The sequence below is a fragment of the Harpia harpyja genome, chromosome 4, assembly GCF_026419915.1.
Source record: "Harpia harpyja isolate bHarHar1 chromosome 4, bHarHar1 primary haplotype, whole genome shotgun sequence".
NCBI lineage: Eukaryota > Metazoa > Chordata > Aves > Accipitriformes > Accipitridae > Harpia > Harpia harpyja.
This window is the reverse complement of record NC_068943.1, coordinates 49,346,949-49,364,962: the sequence shown is the minus strand read 5'-3', so window position 1 is coordinate 49,364,962 and position 18,014 is coordinate 49,346,949. Positions and strand designations below refer to the sequence as shown.

Genomic DNA, 18,014 nt, shown 5'->3' with positions numbered 1-18,014 from the left:
GCTGAATTCTTTTCCTTCTCAGTAAGCTTCTGTAGGGTAGAACATTGAGTGGACACCCTTATCAAATTATAAGTTTGTATAAAGAGTGTTAGTTACCCTTTCAGTATACAGAAGATTTGTTAATTCTTATGCCTTGCACTTTTCAGAAGGCAAATATGCACTATGATATCCAGCTACCATGTAGGTATCCCTGGCTATTTCTTGGTTCATGCTAATGTCAGTTAGTACCTACCTAGGGAGAAATATCAGAATTTACATGAAGCCAAACCAAAAATTTTCATACCAGAATTTACATCATACTTTTGGCATGGCTTCCTGGACAACATTGAATAAAGTCACAACCACCCTACACAATCTTTGTGCCTAATCTGCTGAAACACATTAGCCTTAAGCAATGCTGTTTAAAAAAAACATTTTAAAGTGCCCCAATTTATTTCAGTACAAAACACACTTCGGAATTTGAGGTCAAAGAAAACGTGTTTGAATAAAAAAAGCAAAACAAAAAATTAAATTTCTGAAGTTGTTCTTTAAGAACCACATTAGCTGTTTTTTATTTTCAGAACTTGTTTGAAACTTCACATGCAAGCTGTGGCCAAGATGCATGTACATAAGCTCATTGAAGTTTATATACAATTTCATGTGTGTAATCCATGCACATGAATAAACTCAGTCTCACCAGCATCCGAGTCTTTCCTACACAGGAAGTAAAAAGCTTCTCAATTTCCTTCCCATTATGTTTATGCAATTTGATACAGGCAAATACAAGTAAGCTCTACAGTGTGGTAAGATGACTGGAAGCTACAGAGTATGATTGGTGAAGCACTAAGCTCAAAAGCAAAGTACAGCAGCTTAGGTTCACTGCTGTGAAAATAGTCCCACAGCTTTTGGCTCTTTCAACAGGGGTAAAGGAAGACTACTTCAGAAGGCAACACTGACATTGTCTCAGCAGTCTTGACAGAGTAAGCCATATTCTACAGGACAAACATTTAGAACCTTACACCACTCAAGTACCAGTTTTATTTCATACTGCAAAAACCCAGGCAGCTTTGTCAAATACACCATCTATAATAGGTTTAAAAAAACCCCTATCAATAAAAGCATGTACTTCGTGTAATTACCAGTTTGTTAAAAAGATCTGTTTTTTACTGTGTGCACACAGTTATTCCCCTTGATAAGCTGGAGTACAAAAGCCTCCTTTAAAAATCCTAGTTGAAACTGAACTTGTACTCATTAGTGTTTCTGTAAATGTTGTGTTGGAGCACTAAAGACATCTAGAACACTCTTTCTTCAGCACAAAAAGCCAGAATAATGGCATTAAACTGTACCACATCCTACTGTATCAGTAATAAGAGAATACCTTCACTCTGAAAATATCAAAGCATTGCACGTGGGCCCAATAATATAAACTACAAAGAATGCAAAAATGCTTTAAATGCTCAAGTGAATAAAAAGCTTCCAGTAGAAAACACACATCATAGTGGAATCTGCATTTTGAAAACAGTCTCCCAGAAAGCTCAACCAATCCTGCATAAAGTTGCTATAGAACAGTTACTGTGGTTTAATTAAGAAGATTAATTTAGAGTCAAAATAAGTTCTGACTTTTCAGTGTGGATGAAAGGCATCTCACTTCTAATTATGCAAGGAAATGCCTAAATTGAGTGTTCAGACAACAGTTTCACTTGCCTGTGTTTATAGTACAATCCAATACAACCCTGCAATCCTACTTGCTTTCAACTATACAACAGAAATCTGAGAATTGAATGTTATCACAGATAAGTCATCAGCTAAGCAAATGAAAGCCTGGAATTCTGTAGCAAATTAGGACTTCACATAGTAACACTGCTAAAGGACTTTGAAGCATTAATGCAACATCCCTGTGGAACCATCATTTCCAAAGAGACAAGCCACTAGAGAGACATAGTAAGAAAACAAGTTAAGCACCTTGCCCAAGATCACATACTGAGTTTTCCAAGACACCGTACAGAGTAACACTTCTTATTGCAGAGGCACAATTCCAGAAATTCAGTCCTGTTTCAATGCAGGAATAACATCTGGTAGATGCTCTATAAACATAAAAGGAAAGCAGCTTTGTGTCTTGTCTGTATCTAACAGTTAAACAAATATTAATATGCCCACTAGTAATAAGAACAAGAGACCAGGTACACGAGAGGCCTGCAGCAACTTCTTTTCTCACCTCATTTACACAGACTTACAAACATGCAAGTGTGGAATACCTTAAAATTTTAATGAACAAAAGGAGTCATATGGCTCCCAGTAAAGCAAACAGACATTTCTGGCAGCTTGAGAGGGAGGTGGAAGGAAGAAACATTCTTCACTGAATCAATTCAAGCATCAAATACCATAAGCTGTTGAGAGGCGGCCCCCTCCCTCCAACAAATGAGGTAATAACTCAATAGACTTGTGTTTAAGACTAAACTATAGCACATATTTTAGAATAATAGCTGTGAGAATTAAAACACTGCACTACCTTATTAACCTTAAGTGTCATGAGAACGTGATCTTCAAGAACTTTTTATTCTCAAACCTGACTAAACTGCTTAGCTTGCACTCCTTCAAAAAAATCAAATACTCAAAAGGTAAAGAAAACATGAGGATTAAGCTCTAATAAGACAGTATTTAGTAAATCCTAATTAACTATTTGTATTATAAGCCTACATTTAGCATAATTTGTTAAACTATATTTCTATCAAAATATATTACTGCAAACACTTCAGTGATCAGAAATGGAAACAGACACTTTATAAAGAATTCCAGTTCCTCTGAGCTACTGCAAATTCATAGTGACTGTAAAAATTTCTAGATTAAAAAAATCTACCATACCATACAGCTATCTTTATACTCCAGCAGAAAAATCAGGGGTGTGGAAAACATTTTTTGCACTATTCCATATCAAGAAAGACATAACCATGGCTAAAAGCTTCAGTGGTTTATGGCATTTCAAAGTAACCAACAGAGACAATCCAGCAGTCTAAGGGACAGGACCTGTGCCAGGAGTCCACTTCTATTTCTGGCTCTGTCACTGGTGGGCTGTGTGACCTTAGTGGAGAGCTACACCTCTCTTCCTTCGACCACTCCTGGTCCTCAGGGAGAGAATTGCCTTTTGCTATGCCCTTAAGTGACTAACAAGAGCAGACTTCACTTAGGGGCAGTTGGCACTACTGCAAGATATAAAATGGCAAGGGCAGAAGAAGGGTAAGCCACCAGGCCTCCAGTTTTATGTTGGAAGCACACAGCGCTCTCCTTCAGCTAAGTATCATGAATGTCTTACTGGTTTTATTCTCAGAAGCCAGTAACAAAAAACTACATCTTCTGACTTACCTGACCCATTCCTTGTCTTTTAACCAGAGTACAGTTGCTACAATAAACCATAATTAGTTCCTTCATTTATCTAGTTTTGAACTGCTAAGATCTCAAAGAACAGGGTTTAATTCCATTCTTCCCAGGTCATCATCAGTAACGCCTAGTAAATTTAATTTACAGGACCAAGCTCTGAACCTGCATAACTTAAATAGTTCACAATTTAGCCTATCACTTTTAAGCAATAAACTAATAATCATAGACAAGAAGTTAACACCTCAAGCATTCAGTATGAAGAGAGATGGTCACATTTACCATTACACTAGCCACAAAGATTATGGTTTAACACAATTTAATTTTCCAGTATAGGTTAGTTTAACCTTTAAACAAATAAAAATAAAACCAAACAAAAAAAACTGAGCTTGTTATACTTGGACCCACATTGAACTATAAAAGCCCCCATCATATTTCTTGTCATCTGACTGCTATTGAGTCACTGAAACACTGTAAATCACCTTCAGTGGTGATTAATGGAAGAACTCTACTTCATTACAATCATAAATGAGAACACATCCTAACCCTTTTTCACTATTTCACATTTTAGCAAAATAAAAAAGAAAGCTTAAAGAATGTGATTTTAATTTCCCTCTCCCCTTTCCTTCAAAATATATCGCTGTCAGCTTCCCAAGAACAGCACATCCAAGAAATACTTCAGCCATATTATTATGGCACATAGCTATCTCATTGACAAGACACAAGGTAAACATTAAGTGCTCTGCATCAGAGCAGATGTATTTTTATAGAGTATTATAGAAAATAAGCATGGCAAAAAGTATTGGGCCTCACAATTTTATAAATGATTTCTGTAACAGCAAAGCCTGTAACAACCAGTGTTCTTTGCATGATCAACTTCAAAACTAGCAGTTGCAATTTTGTTTCTATATGCTTTTCCAGACACCTGGGATGCTAATGTTCACCTTGGCCTACATATTCGTTGATCACATAAAAGATACAATGGAATTTCAGCCAGCGTGTTCATTAAACAGGGCTAGCAATTAAATCATTCCAGTAATAAATTTTTACAGCCTTTCAATAAATACAAACCTGAAAATGTATACCTATGAATTTGGAGCCTACTTTGAGAACTACATTCATCTTTGAATAATGGTAAGAGTTTCTCACAGCCTACTTCATTTGTTTTAGAAGTAATTGTATTAAGATGGTCTAAATATCTCTTTCTTGCTATATCCTCTCTACCACATTTGATCATAAACTTGGTAGAGTTTATCAACCTCCCCTCCATATTTCACTTCCACCACTGACATTCTCCTCTCCCACACTAACAGATTTCAGAATTTTCCTTCCATCTCTCCAACCAATCTCCCATAATGATTTTTTTCTATTACAGCACACCTTTGGTTACTGTATCATGCTGCCTCTCTGCCCCCCAGATATAAAAGTATCTCTGGAAGTTTTGTAACTTTTCTGCTAGTCTGATGTTACTCACCATTTCTTGAATCTACTAATTCCCAGTCTGCAATCACATTATTTTACAGATCAGCTGTTGCCAAACACAAATTGACTTCCATATTCTCTCCCTAATCCATCAATATTTCCAACCTCTCTGAACTTTTCACTCAACTGCCTTTGTCTTCTTTTCAATAGCAGGCTTCTGGGTATACCACAGAAGTCTTGAAAGTATCTAAAAACCTAAACCACTTCCTTGTCTGTACAAGTGTCCCCTGCAGATTCATTTCTACTATTATGCCTAGGTTCATGTGCAAAGAAGCATTACAGTTTCTTCCCTTAAACAACATTTAGACTGAGCTGAAAATTTAAAAAAATATCCCTTTAAAACGGACAAAAATCTCAAAATCTGTTCATTTTATATCTCAACATAAATTGGGTTTTAAGATCCAGGATTTTGCTCAAGGAACCCAGTCATAGTCTAAATATGGAGGGGTTTTTTTACTAGCATTTAGTTCTGTTTCATGCCATCAGGGCTATTCTCTGCAAACAATTAAAAATTATATTGAGGAAAAAAGTATTCAATGCCAGTTGGTACAGACAGGAATCTTGGATACACCCAACTAATGAAGCAGAGACAGAAGGACACTTGCAATATTAACTAATACAGAGTTTTGTTCTCCCCTCTTACATGGTAGAAAAATCTAGATTTTTCTACGCAGATACACACTGAAGTAATTTTCAAGTCTTGTGTCATTCATCTATTTAATATTAATTCTTCTTAACTGATGTTGATATTAAAAGGTAAAACATTCAAATTAAATTAGCATTAATTTACTAATTAAGAACAATTTCCAAGACAAGCAATCTATATTTAATATCATGCCTTTCTACAAAGACAGGAAGAATACTTACTGTGCTGTTATATACTACTTGTGTCTAAAAAATGTTGTAAGATTTCACATTTTAAAGTGTCAACCTTATTTGAAATCTTTGATTTTTGGAATAAATTCTGAACTTGGCAATCTGCAAGAGTCTTCCTTTTTTAATGGCTAACTAATATGTCATCATTCAAAGTTCAAAAAATTCTCATAGGAAAGTGATTTCTAGCCTGTCAATGCAAGTTGCTATGGCAACAACCACAATGACTACAACAGCTCTAACCTTATTTAATGAATAAAATGGAAAAAATATCACAAGATACTATAATGAAAACCCTGTACTATAAGTCTTCCTGAAAAAAAGAAACCAAAGGGCTACCTCCTCTACCCCATTTAACAATACCTGGGCTGGCAAAAAAGCCTTCAGTTTACCATAAAACCTTATGTCATTATGTTTTAGAAATGCTGCAACTCGGCTTTTCTTGTGACTTCAGTATTCTTTGGCTTACAAACAGGCAAAAGACTGAATATGAGCTTTCAGTATCTAAGGATAATGGGTGTTATCTATGTGGCACAGTAGCAGCAAACAGAACAGGACTCTAAAATACAGTAGGGAAAGAGGTAGTGAAGAAAAAGATGGATTCTACCGTAACAGTCTAAAAATAGATACACTTCAAATGAAGCATGTATAGTTGAAAGTATCTACAGACCAAACAGCTCCATCTAGAGGTTAAAAAGCAAAAGCTATTAAAGCAAGCTTCCAGGTAAAAGGTTCTCAAGTCTTCTTAAAAATAGCCTCTAAAATGGTCTGCAACATCTCCCAATTAAAATGAAAAACTGGCTTCAAAACACACTTTTAAGTAAAAGTCACCTGATCTGTGAGAATCTCAAAGTTTTTCATTAAAACAAATTGAAGACAAATCTTGAAATGAAAATACCTAAAAATCAAAACCTTCTCATTCATACCTCAAGCTTCTTGAATTTCAGTGAAATTCATGCTGAAATCCTAGCCTCAGGGAAGTCAGTAGATTTTGCCAGTTTTCAGTGTGGTCAAGATTTCACCACCACAGAACGTAAATCAAAAACTTACACCCATATTCAACACGAAGTGAATGGTCCAGTAAGGAACTAAACTTCCTGTACATACAACACTTTTCAGGCCCCAATTCTTCATACTTACCTACCAATTTCCACTTATTTCTGCAAAAGTCAGAATGCCCCTGCTAAGTTGTTACATGCTCCAGAGGAAACTCCATTTCGCATTTCATCTTTCAAAGTAATTCATCATAACCATATTATATGTCTGCAGAGAAACAATTACTTCCACACTTTAGGACAAAATCCAGGCTTCAGCATTCTGCTTAAGAAACTACACCAGGCTCAGGTAAAAAAGGCCAGTTCTTTTCGCTGGCAAGATGGGTAGGAACAAAAGCCGCAGACCACTGCCTGCATTAGCAAACTCTCCTCTGTGCTGCATCTGCAGCAGTAGACACATAGCCTCTGGCTGCCTTCCCGCACCTAAACCCTCAGTTCTAATGCAATAAAGTTGTATTTGACTACCTAAGACTCTCCAAAGATCATCGGTTGCCTGGCCTACTGATTTTCAAAAGTGATCTTCTCTAACATGCTCTCACTTCACTAGAAAGTTTTAAGTATGGGTGGATAGTCATACCTCAAACTCTCCTGCTTTAAAGCTTATGTTCTCCATTTTATACTGGTTCTGGTCACTCTCCATCTAAACTCCATGCATGCATTACAATAATGCTTAAAATAGATCACCAGGACCATCTTCATAATTCCTCCCAGATTGTATTTTACCTTGCAGCCTGCATGAAAAAAAAAAATCATATAAAGGCATTGTTTCTTGAGCCTGTACTGGATGCTTCCTAGCTGTGCCTCACAATACAAGCAGTGATACAAAACAGAATAAAAAGGGTCAGAAAATCAGGAGCAAAAGACTGCTGCTGGAAAACCGTTGGGTTAGAGGTCTGCCGCTTTACTGCTCCAGAACAAAGGCATGCTTTGTTATTCACTCCATGCTTCTAGTAACATTGAATTGCCTCATGGTGTTTTTCCCCACATTTTCTATACTTTCCCTGTCTTTATCCTCCTCTCGAACCCTTATCCCTCTTTTCCTCCCTCCCATATTGCTTTTTCTATTTACCTGTTCTAGAACTGTACTTTCTAATGGCATCCCTACTCTCTTTTTAGTCTATGTTCATGATTCTATTTAGCATCATGAAAAAACAAACATTGTTTATGATAAACCAAAACACCCCTTCCATCTCCCCCTAAAAAAATACTAACATTAACAAGCCAGAACCAGTAAAACAACTGAAAAATCATTTTATTACCATTAATACGTGATTTTTAAAAGTCCAGGTGCTGCACCTCTGAAAATCAGGCTATTTTGTGCCTAAAGTTTAATTTGGAAACTTACAGAAGTATGAAAATACCTGTCCGAAAGACACTGAACAAACTATTCTTGAAAGATTTCTACAAGGTAACAGATTGTCCCAATATTTGAAATAGCACTCAACAGGAACCTTTCTTGAAATATCTTACAGTATTGATTCATGTACTGTATTTCTCTGAAAAGTGTTCAATTTCTTTGAACATACGAGATCTCCAAATTTTTAAGTGTCATACACATACAGTCTCCTAAGTTCTGAATATCTAGCAAATACAAACAAGAGCTTGCACAGGAAGCTGGTGCCAGAATTTTCTCCTGATTATTTATCACAGTTTGATTACAAATGTATGTTTAGGATTACTGGTTAATATTAATTTGCCATAGCAGAAGCAAGCCTCACATTTTTATTTAATATAGTATTTTAAATAACCCTTCAATCTAGAACACAGTATTATGAATTCCTAGGAAGCGTGACTGAGCATTACAAAAAATACTATAAGCGCTGCAAAAAACTTCAAAAACGCAAACCTATTTTGATCTCCTATTAACATGTACTAGCAGAGAGAAATAAGGGCCTGTAGCTGTTCATATACAAGAGCTCCCTTTTCCATGTGCAAGTTCACCGATTGAATGCCAAAAATAAACTCATTATGTTTTCACGATATCAGAGTGCACACAGGGAACAAGGAAAAGTGAACTGTTTCTCCTTCAGCATTCTACTCTAGGATCTCCAATTTAATAATCAGATCTCAATGCATACTTCAAAATTGTACTTCAACTTCAGCATTGCAACATTATTCCCACATCAGAGGAAAACATTGATTTCCAGCATGAAAAGAAGCAGTGGCAACACAATGTACATCAAAAGCTTCAACTTTTTTTTTTTTGGTCTCAATCCAGTTTGTTGACCCTACTTAAAATTGTGTGACAATGAAAAATTAAAACTTTTACTTCCTTTTGGAATAGTCTGTACATATCTTTGAGAAAAAAAACTAGTCTTGTTAGTCTAATTTTGCAGCTGTACTGCCAGATCCCCTATTACACACAAACTTTCTGGCGTTGGGGTAAGCACTGTTTCCTTTGAAACCTATTGACACAGATAATGGGGAAAGGGAAAAGGATAGAAGAAAACACTGCATTCTGCAGCAATCCTAGTTCATGCAAATACAAGAAATATCAGGAGCTAAGCTGTGCTTTCACTTAAACCTGCTTCATGGGAATAAATCAACAGACTAGAAATTTTTAAATGAAAAAGTACTCCAACAAATAGAAACCAAATCCCAATTTCTCACATATTCATTTTAGGTGTTCTAAATTAACTAGAGAGGTGGCACCAAGTTACTAAATTTACAAAATACTTAGATCAGGCAAAAGTCTTCCAGAACACAAGTATAAACTTGACCTATGAAACGAACAACTGATGTTTCTCTGGCTTTGTAAATGATTTGCAGCCCAAGATAAACAACCAAATGTTAAGCTCAAGACCAAAGAAAATTACTACAAATACTTCTGTCACATTCAATAATCATATATAAATCTCTTTACCAGAGAGTGTAACACTACTTTCTCTGCAAAAAAGCCAACTTTACTTTATCTAAGTTCAGTTTTGAAGCAATTCCTGTATTGGAAAGTGCTGGCAGAATTTGCACTAATAATTGCCCATCCATATTAAAGCTTACAAAGGAAAGTTTTACCATCACTCATTCTTTGTTGAGAGAACAAACCACTGAAGGATTTTTAAAAACTCCCAACAATCTCCCTATATACACTTGCAAAAAATGATAGCTGGAAGCAACTGAATTGGGCTTTGTGCTTTTCCATGCATCATTTCCTCAGAGTGATAGCTGTAAGCATTCAGAAATTGGCAGTTTAATAAAGAAAATAATACCTATTCCTTTAAAGACACCAAAATATTTCAAAATTTATTTACAGATAGTAGAGACTACAGGCCTTTACTGAAATGTGTATTTTTTTTTTTTTTTTAATCAGGGGAAAAAAGTCATACTTAAACTCAGTTTCCATTAAATTAAGCACAGGCTGAACAAGCATTTCAAGAAATTTTTCAGTCTGTTTCTTTACAGAGATGTTTTGAAGAATTAACCAGATCTGTGCTCACGTGTATGAATAAAGGCTTCTTCTTCATTTCACAGAAAAGAATATGTTAGGGAAATACACTGACAAACTGTGTGACATTAGAAATTAAAACTGGCTAATGCCACACACTATTTTTAAAGCTTAAAGACTTTTCTACAGCTTAAAAGAACGTATCCCCTCAAAACTAAAACTGATTACTGAAAGTACTGTTACATTACTGACATATGAATGTACTTGTCACTTTGGATGAAAAATGTTTCTGTAAATTACTTTAATAAGACTAAAAAAACCCCACAAAAATACTTACATTGCATTTACTTTATCTTCTGGGCCCTGAACTTGGCCCGTTACAGTTCCTTGACTGGTATTTTTAACCCAGCCAACCACTCCTAATTTCCTAGCTTCCTCTTCTGTGTACTGATTTGAAAAAATAATGAAAAAGGACAATCAGTGTCAGCACATACACCCCATGTATACCACTTAAAACCCCACTTTCATTTTCATAGCTTTAATACCTACACTTAAGAAAAAAATCCATGGATGATACTTATACTCAGGCATTAAGAATCTCCTGTCAGCTCTGAAGTTGCAGCAGAAGCAGCCAGCTTTTGAAAAAGAATGAGATTTTACATATAGGTAATAAATGCATGAGTTAATTCCCACTTCCATCTTCACAGCTTTTAATACTTATCTTCAAAAAAAACCCTATAGATATGATGGCTCCCACTGAGACACTACACTGCTCGTAATAAAAGTCATCTTCCTCTTTGCTTTATCATATGTACATACATAGAAACCTTCTGATGGTGTGATGCCTTTTTTCACTGACAGGGAGGCCAAAGACTTGCTCCCCTTATTTCAGGAACTTAACACAGTTTTGATCACAAAGGACTCTACTAATCCCACACCACTCCCTTGTACCTACTCTATTCCTTTCTGTAGCCCCTATCACTGCTCATTTGTCTCTTCAATCACATGTCCAAAATCATTAAATTTGTTAGATGTACAAACTTCATAGTTCCTTTTCTCCAGTTCCATTTTAAATCCTTGCTACCTGACTTTCACTCCTTAAATTCTACCCCTAGCTGCTGCATTACTACTAACAAATTGCTGCAAAGGTCGTAACCTAATTATACTGGTTTTCTAGTATTTTTGCAATACTACAACAAATTGTGGTTTCCCAGTTATTCACTTCTTCTGAGTGCCCTGTTTTCTGAGCTTGTTTTTTTGGTTTTGGGGTTTTGTTTTGTTTTTTAAACTTTCCCATTTTCTGTCTTTCATGTACGTATGAAACATATGCATGGTTTTCATATTTTGTCTCTGAACACTGAAATGGTAGGGAACGGAACGCCTGTTTTGCAGAAATCCATTAAATTTTTGTTCCATATAGGACAATAAAAACACTATTAGCCAATACACAGTACTTCATTTCATCAATAGCAAATTTATTTATATTAAAGGTACATCCTCTGTTTTGCTTCTTGCACATCTAGTAAAGAGGTATAAGACTGTGTGGCCCATGGTTTTATTTTGTATTACAGAACATCAACAGACTGATGGCTCCAACAATAAGATCTGAGAGTTTTCAATACATTTTGATGGGAAAGAGCCAAACATTTTAGAGTATGTGCAGTAATACCCAAAAAGTACACAGATACTAAATGTGTGCACTGCATTATCAGCCTCTTTACACACTTACTCTAATGTCAACAGCCAAACTGCAGGTCAATATGACTACACTCCAAAAGATGAAACAAATTTTGGGGTAATCTAGGCAATGAAAAGGTGTTGCTAACCACAAAGAGTATTTTTCAAGTTGATTATGAACAGCTTCTCCATAGGAACTTGTCCAAAAGCATGGGAATGCAGCTGACAACCTGTTTCTCAATACTGCTTATTAGCTCAGTACTGGCAATGTGGTGTGTGCACACACAGCTCCAGGTCAGCTCAAAACAAGGCAGAGCAAGCTTGCACCTGCCCACCACATAACGTGTGGGCATACCTTTTCCACTTGATAGAATAATTAAATTCAAGACATACTATATCATAATTCTCTATCCATTTCAATTTTTCACTATTTCACAATACATATAATCTACACATAAAAACTTTCAGGTCTAATATTAAGCATGGTCCACTATTTTCAGGCAAAGAACTGTTCTTATTTGAAATGTGTCCTCTTGCTTCTTGGGTTTCTGTGAAATGCAAAACTACCTGCTGCATGTTCAGAGCTGGGGAGACATTTGGCTGGAATATGAGCCATAGACTGTGTGTTTGTAGCACATTGTTACAAGGAAACACAATAAGCTTCCTTAAATATGGGTACAATTGCCATTAAAAAAAAATTAAACTGGAACACACTGTTTCAGAAGCCAATATCAAGAATCTAGAGATTAACATGTTATAATGCTCTTGTGGCTGTTTTATCACAAGTAATCCAAACACAATCTTTAGATAGTATGCAAACAAGCAACACATTAGTAAGCTTTTAAAAATCCATTTTAATATAACAGTAATATAAAACATTTTTTCCTTTTAAATCCACTTGCAATACTTAACCATCTAATCTAGAACTCAAAGTTCAGGTTGGATATGCTTATACTCTACAGACCTGCTGCCGTATTTTTAGCACTGGAAATACTATCCTGTAAAGTAGAACTGGTAAATCAGACATTGCCTTACCATCCTGAAACAGACACCTAGAAAAGAAAGAAAAAGACATTAAAATAATTTGAAAGAATAACACTTCTAGGAATTTCACTTCATGTAAAGTTACAGTAAACTGCATACAAGTCATCTGGGGTCTTTCTTACAGAAATTTTGGAGAGCAGTTATGAATTTTAACGTTGGGCAAACTCTACAGAATTTGGGTACAAGCTGGCCTTGAGTCTTCCCTTAGACAAACGATTATTTTCATTAACGCAGTTAGCTCATGTAGCTTTCTTTAACGAAGACGCTGCGGTATGCGAATTGCATTTGACTCAATTTTCACGTTAGAGGTTTGCTGCCAACCCGGCGGGGGCGGGGGGGCATTCCCACACAACCGCGCTGACAGAAGACGCGAGCATAAACGCGGCTAACAGCAAGTGCTTTTGACAGCACAGCCTGTGCTCTCCAGGGAACCGGACGAGCCTTACAGTGGGGGCATATTTACAACCTTTTTTTCCCCCCTTCCCGCTGGGGGCGAAGAGGCGGCCGCCGCTCCCGCCCCTGCCCCGCTCCCCCACACGACGCCATCGCCTCAGCCCCCTCCCGCCTCACTTGCCCCCCCCCCCCCGCGCGCATGCGCGGCCCGCCGCAAGGGCGCGCCCTTGGCGCCACCGCAGCAGCAGCCGCCGCCTCAGTGCGGCGCCCCTCCCCACGCGCCCCCACCCCAGCGCCCGTCTTTACCTTGCACTCGTCCGAACACTTCGTAATCCACCGATTTGAGCGCGCCGGAGGCCTTCGCTAGGGCAGACATGGCGGCCGCGTGGGCGAAGGAAGAGCAGCTGTCGCGTAGTACGCTGCTGTCCGGGCCGCGGCCGAAGGGGGCCGCCGCCGCCTTCCCCCGGCCAGCGGCGTCCGGACGGGAGCGCGCGAGGCTCAAGCTTCCCGCGTAAGCGGCCGCCTCACACAGAGGCAGGCGGGCAGGCAGGGGCACGACACCCCAAATGAACCCCCTGACTGGGAGCGGGAGAAACCGCCACTCAGGGAGTACCTCGCCTCTGAGGGCCGGCGCGGCCCTTCGCCGCCTCAGCCGGGCTACAAACGCTCTGCAGCAGCTGCCGCCAGTGGCATGTCGTGAGGTACTTGCTGAGGCTTCGTAAAGGCGTTATTCCCTCTTGTATTTGAGATTAGAAATACGTTGAGAGAACAAAGGTCTGAACGAGACTCTCCTCTTTCAGGGCTGGTGCAGTAGGTGTATATGCCCAACTGGGTTTCCCACCTCGAGCATCCAGCACACAGGTAACCAGCATTAGCCTCTTTCAGGGATTTACAGGAATCATTGAAACAAAAGAAGTATTTTCCACGCATGGCTGAACCGAGGCAATTTTGACTGATAAGGTGGAAAGTTAAGTAGTTGAAAGCTACAACATACAACACTCCCCCACCCCCAGTTTATCTTGGGCATCCCTCCCTGGCAAGGCTGCATGACTGACTTTTCTCACATCTCCACATGACTTCAGCTTTCACACGGAGTTTTAAAAGCTCTTTTCTCTTCCCTGTTCAACCACTGTTTTTTTGCTGAGGCAAATACCAAAGCCAGCAAGGGGCCAGACTCCTCAGCTGGAGCAGTGGTCCTTGGAGATAGAAAGCTCCCCTCACACAAACTAGTACTCACCAGACCCTCACACTGGTATCTATTAGTGCTCGTGTTTTCATTAGCAACCCTTTTCAGAAGTGTTGGTGTGTTATTTCTTTTATGTAGGTGCTACATGCACAAAACCACAGGCCAGGAATCAGTTGTTTAGTGGACTGAACCTCCAACCAAACACCATGAAAATTTTTCTGTGGAGTGTTCTATGTCTGCTGGCAGTTTAACTTGTCCCCCTCCTGTATTTGCTTTTTCCAAAAAAATCTTCGGTGTCTTCAGGTAGAATTCTACACTAGAAGCAACATTAACCAACCTTGGAAGATGAACTCGGCCTTCCCTTACTCACCAACAGATAAAGGCAGGTTAACTATGACTTTACAATAAAAATGAAAGTAATAATTTTATTTGCTCTCTCCATTAGGCAATTCCCTCCCACACACTGCTTCATGTCCTAACAGTAACGCAGCATAACCTGAGTTGTTTACACGTTTGAATCTCAAGACTATAGGGAGGTTAAAAATAGATCAAGACCTAGAAAAAAATAAAATCGCTTTTCTGAGATACATTAATTAACTAGAGAAACAACCATTCAATTCAGTGCAGAACAAACATGTTCACATAGGATCAGAAAACTTCCAGTATTACAGGGAATAGGAACACAATGGACAAAGTTTCATCATTCACTTTAACTGTATAACATGTTAAATCATACCCTTGCTTTTTACAGGGGTCATACATTTTGCTAGTGTGGAATCAGCACCATTTTGTTTTTAAAGAGGAGGATTCTATAGAAAGAGGAACAGAACGCAGTATAGACTGAAAATCTTTTGTCATTTGCTGCCATCTATCAGCAGTGAAGAGCAAGACAGATAAAAAAATAAAGGTACAATAGCAACCTATTTACAGTATAAAGCATTGTAATGCATGCCTTGAAACTAGAGCTTATTCTGGTACTGATTACCCTTTGCTATCTGCAGATTCCAGTACTGGCAATGGCAACCTTTGTTTTATCAAGAGAATCTTTTGACTTTTCAAGTGAGTTTTCTCAATGTCACTCAGCTAGGTCTCCTCATATCTGTACTGGCTTGTTCTCAGGATGGGAATCCATTCTTGTCACTGTCCTTGAGAGCTTCCTGGCTCAGAGATAATCTGATCTCCTGTCTTCCTACTGCTATTGTCTTTTTACAGAAAAGTCAGCTTAAGGTTTTTTTATTTGCCATAAGAACATCTTGCCACTCTTTCCCTAGATGAGTCTAAATTTCTCATTATTTCATGACAAGTAGCAGAGATACCACGCAGAGCCTGAAGAACTCCAGAAAGTGATACCATGAAACACCCAATATTTTACGGTCCAAGTAATCAGTAAACAAACAGTATTTAAATACTCTAATTAACAAGAGAGCTTTAGCATACACTATCAAGAATGTAGACAGTCTGTATGAATTCAGTGAAATTCTGAATTTTTCCCCCCCTCTTTCACCTCTTTACAGCAGTGATGTTGGCCTAAGAAGAATCAGCTGGTTGCAATTCCTAAAGCTACAGCCAATTGTAAAAAATGCTAAATGCCTACATCTGTTAAGGCATAAGATACATTCCTTGATTATACTGCAGAGGAATGCAAAGGATTATGAACATCTCCTGCAACAAACAAATTGCTGTACCTTTAGGATGAGCTTGAGGATGAACAGAAAAATGTAATGCCATAACATCTGTAGATCATCTGGAAATAAAATAGAGAGTCTTTCATTCTGCTGGCAGCTTAGCTATTACCAAATGTTGGATTCAGTTTGCTACTCGGTAAATAAGGGTGACCTTTTGTATTATTAAAGCAAAGCAGCAACAGTCACAATTAATATCTGAGTGAGAAATTCCAGGCTGCAGTGAATTCCAGTGATAACCATCATGGTGCCAGTTTGCCCAGGCCCTTGCTATACTCCCAGCAGTTGCTTTTTTAAGATTTGTCTCCTATTTCACCATATTAAGATCAGTTTTCCTTTTCTGATCACTACATATCCTTGTTAATTCAAGTATGTGCTAGCTAGCTTTTATTCCTCTGTCTCTTTCAGAAGACATTGTTTTGTATTCTCACTTCTGATACACAGATTGACTTTCATTCCCAGCACAGCATCATCTAGGAACAGCTATTATTGCAACTTAAGCTTATACAGAAGGACTTCTTTATTCTGAAAGGTGCTTTAATTAGCAAGCTTTTTGCAGTTAGTGAAAACTCTATTGCAGATAGGTCTCATTTTACCACTAGGTCATCTGCCTCTACTCTGAACATTAAACCTTTAAAAATTCCTCCCAATATTTACTTTAAGTGCAGTAAAAGTTTCCCCCTGTGCTGTTTTTAATCATAGCACAAAGAAATACAGTAAAAAATATGACAATTGGAAAACACCAAAACCCCACAGTGGTGCCATTGTGGCCAAGCCTCAGACAAGAGCACAAACATGGCTGTACAAGGAACTGAGGGTGATCCTAGCACTTAAGTGACACAGCCCTACAGTACCTGAGCAGGGCAGGCAGAGCCTGGGTGTAGAAACAGGGTCCATCCAGGAGCAGTAGAAGACTGGTCTAGAAGTAAGCTACAACACAGAGGTAAGGTGTATCCAAGAGGTAAGGCTAAAAACAGGGCTAAAGACTAGTCTACCCACACCTTAGAAGAAATAGATGTGCTCAGTCCTGAGCTTAAATGGAGCTCCTGGACCAAGGAGCAGAGAGGTGTGGTTGGGTCCCAGGTGAGACTGGTCAGGACAATTAGACCTATTGGTGCCCTTGACACTGACCACTATCAGTAAAAAAAATTCTTATTTATTAAGCTTTTGTTTTGGTTGTTAAAGTTATTTTGAAAGTTGTAGCTTTATTATTTATGCTGTTTGTTCACCTCTGGCACAGAATAGTTGGAAAACTGTTAAAACCTTTTTTTTCATTCAATACCCACTACTCCTGCTTTCTTTCTATGTGGCTGTCACCCCACACCACCATATCTACTTGATGTGTTCCACTCCTAAAATTACTGTCTTTGGCGTTCACGCAGATGTCCCATCAGGCACATAACCTCCCACCTTGCTGTCTTAATTCATCCTTTAACTTGTAACTATGCTGCTGTTTTTCTGCACCATTTTAATTTAACATGGCTCCTCCTCAGACCTGTCCATGATTGCATTTCTGCTCTCCTGCTGCTTTTTTGCACAGTCTACAACTATTAACATTCCTGAATTTTCTTTGGAGTTCACCCCTCTCTCTCAGCCATCAACTTGCTAGCTGATATCTTTAGCTATAAATTTTCTTTAGAATTTTTAATATTTGTGCAACTGTTTCATCACTGTTTATCTGAACCAAACTCTAAACCTGATCCACTTGCAAATGGTCCCCAGCTGATTTTGATGAGTGGTTTCCCAAAGGATACCGAAGCCTCTAGATAAAAGAAGCTACTGCTGCTGTTGCCTGGTTATTGCTGTTACCTAGAGTGGAGTGAATACCCAGGAAAAACATTAGAAGTTCTGTGAGTTTAGTTTGTCCTTTCTAGTGTCTTTTTTTTGTT

General features: G+C 38.2%; 1 protein-coding gene across 4 annotated transcripts in view; it reads right to left on the bottom strand.

The window, feature by feature from the left end:
• ACYP2 (acylphosphatase 2) overlaps nt 1-13,808 on the bottom strand; it is a 46,733-nt gene extending 32,925 nt beyond the window's left edge. The window contains exons 1-4 of one of the 4 annotated variants that reach the window (XR_008234700.1): nt 13,564-13,774; nt 12,856-12,872; nt 10,481-10,590; nt 7,339-7,492 (exon numbers count right to left, since the gene is read on the bottom strand). Coding sequence is in view for 3 of the 4 variants with exons in the window: in XM_052783946.1 (XP_052639906.1) it covers nt 10,481-10,590; nt 12,856-12,872; nt 13,564-13,633 (197 nt within the window). In the remaining variant the exon portion in view is untranslated. Of the gene's footprint in view, nt 1-7,338; nt 7,493-10,480; nt 10,591-12,855; nt 12,873-13,563 lie in introns of all 4 variants that reach the window. The other 3 variants (XM_052783946.1, XM_052783945.1, XM_052783944.1) reach the window with 3 other exon arrangements.
• Between the last annotated feature and the right edge of the window lie 4,206 nt (nt 13,809-18,014).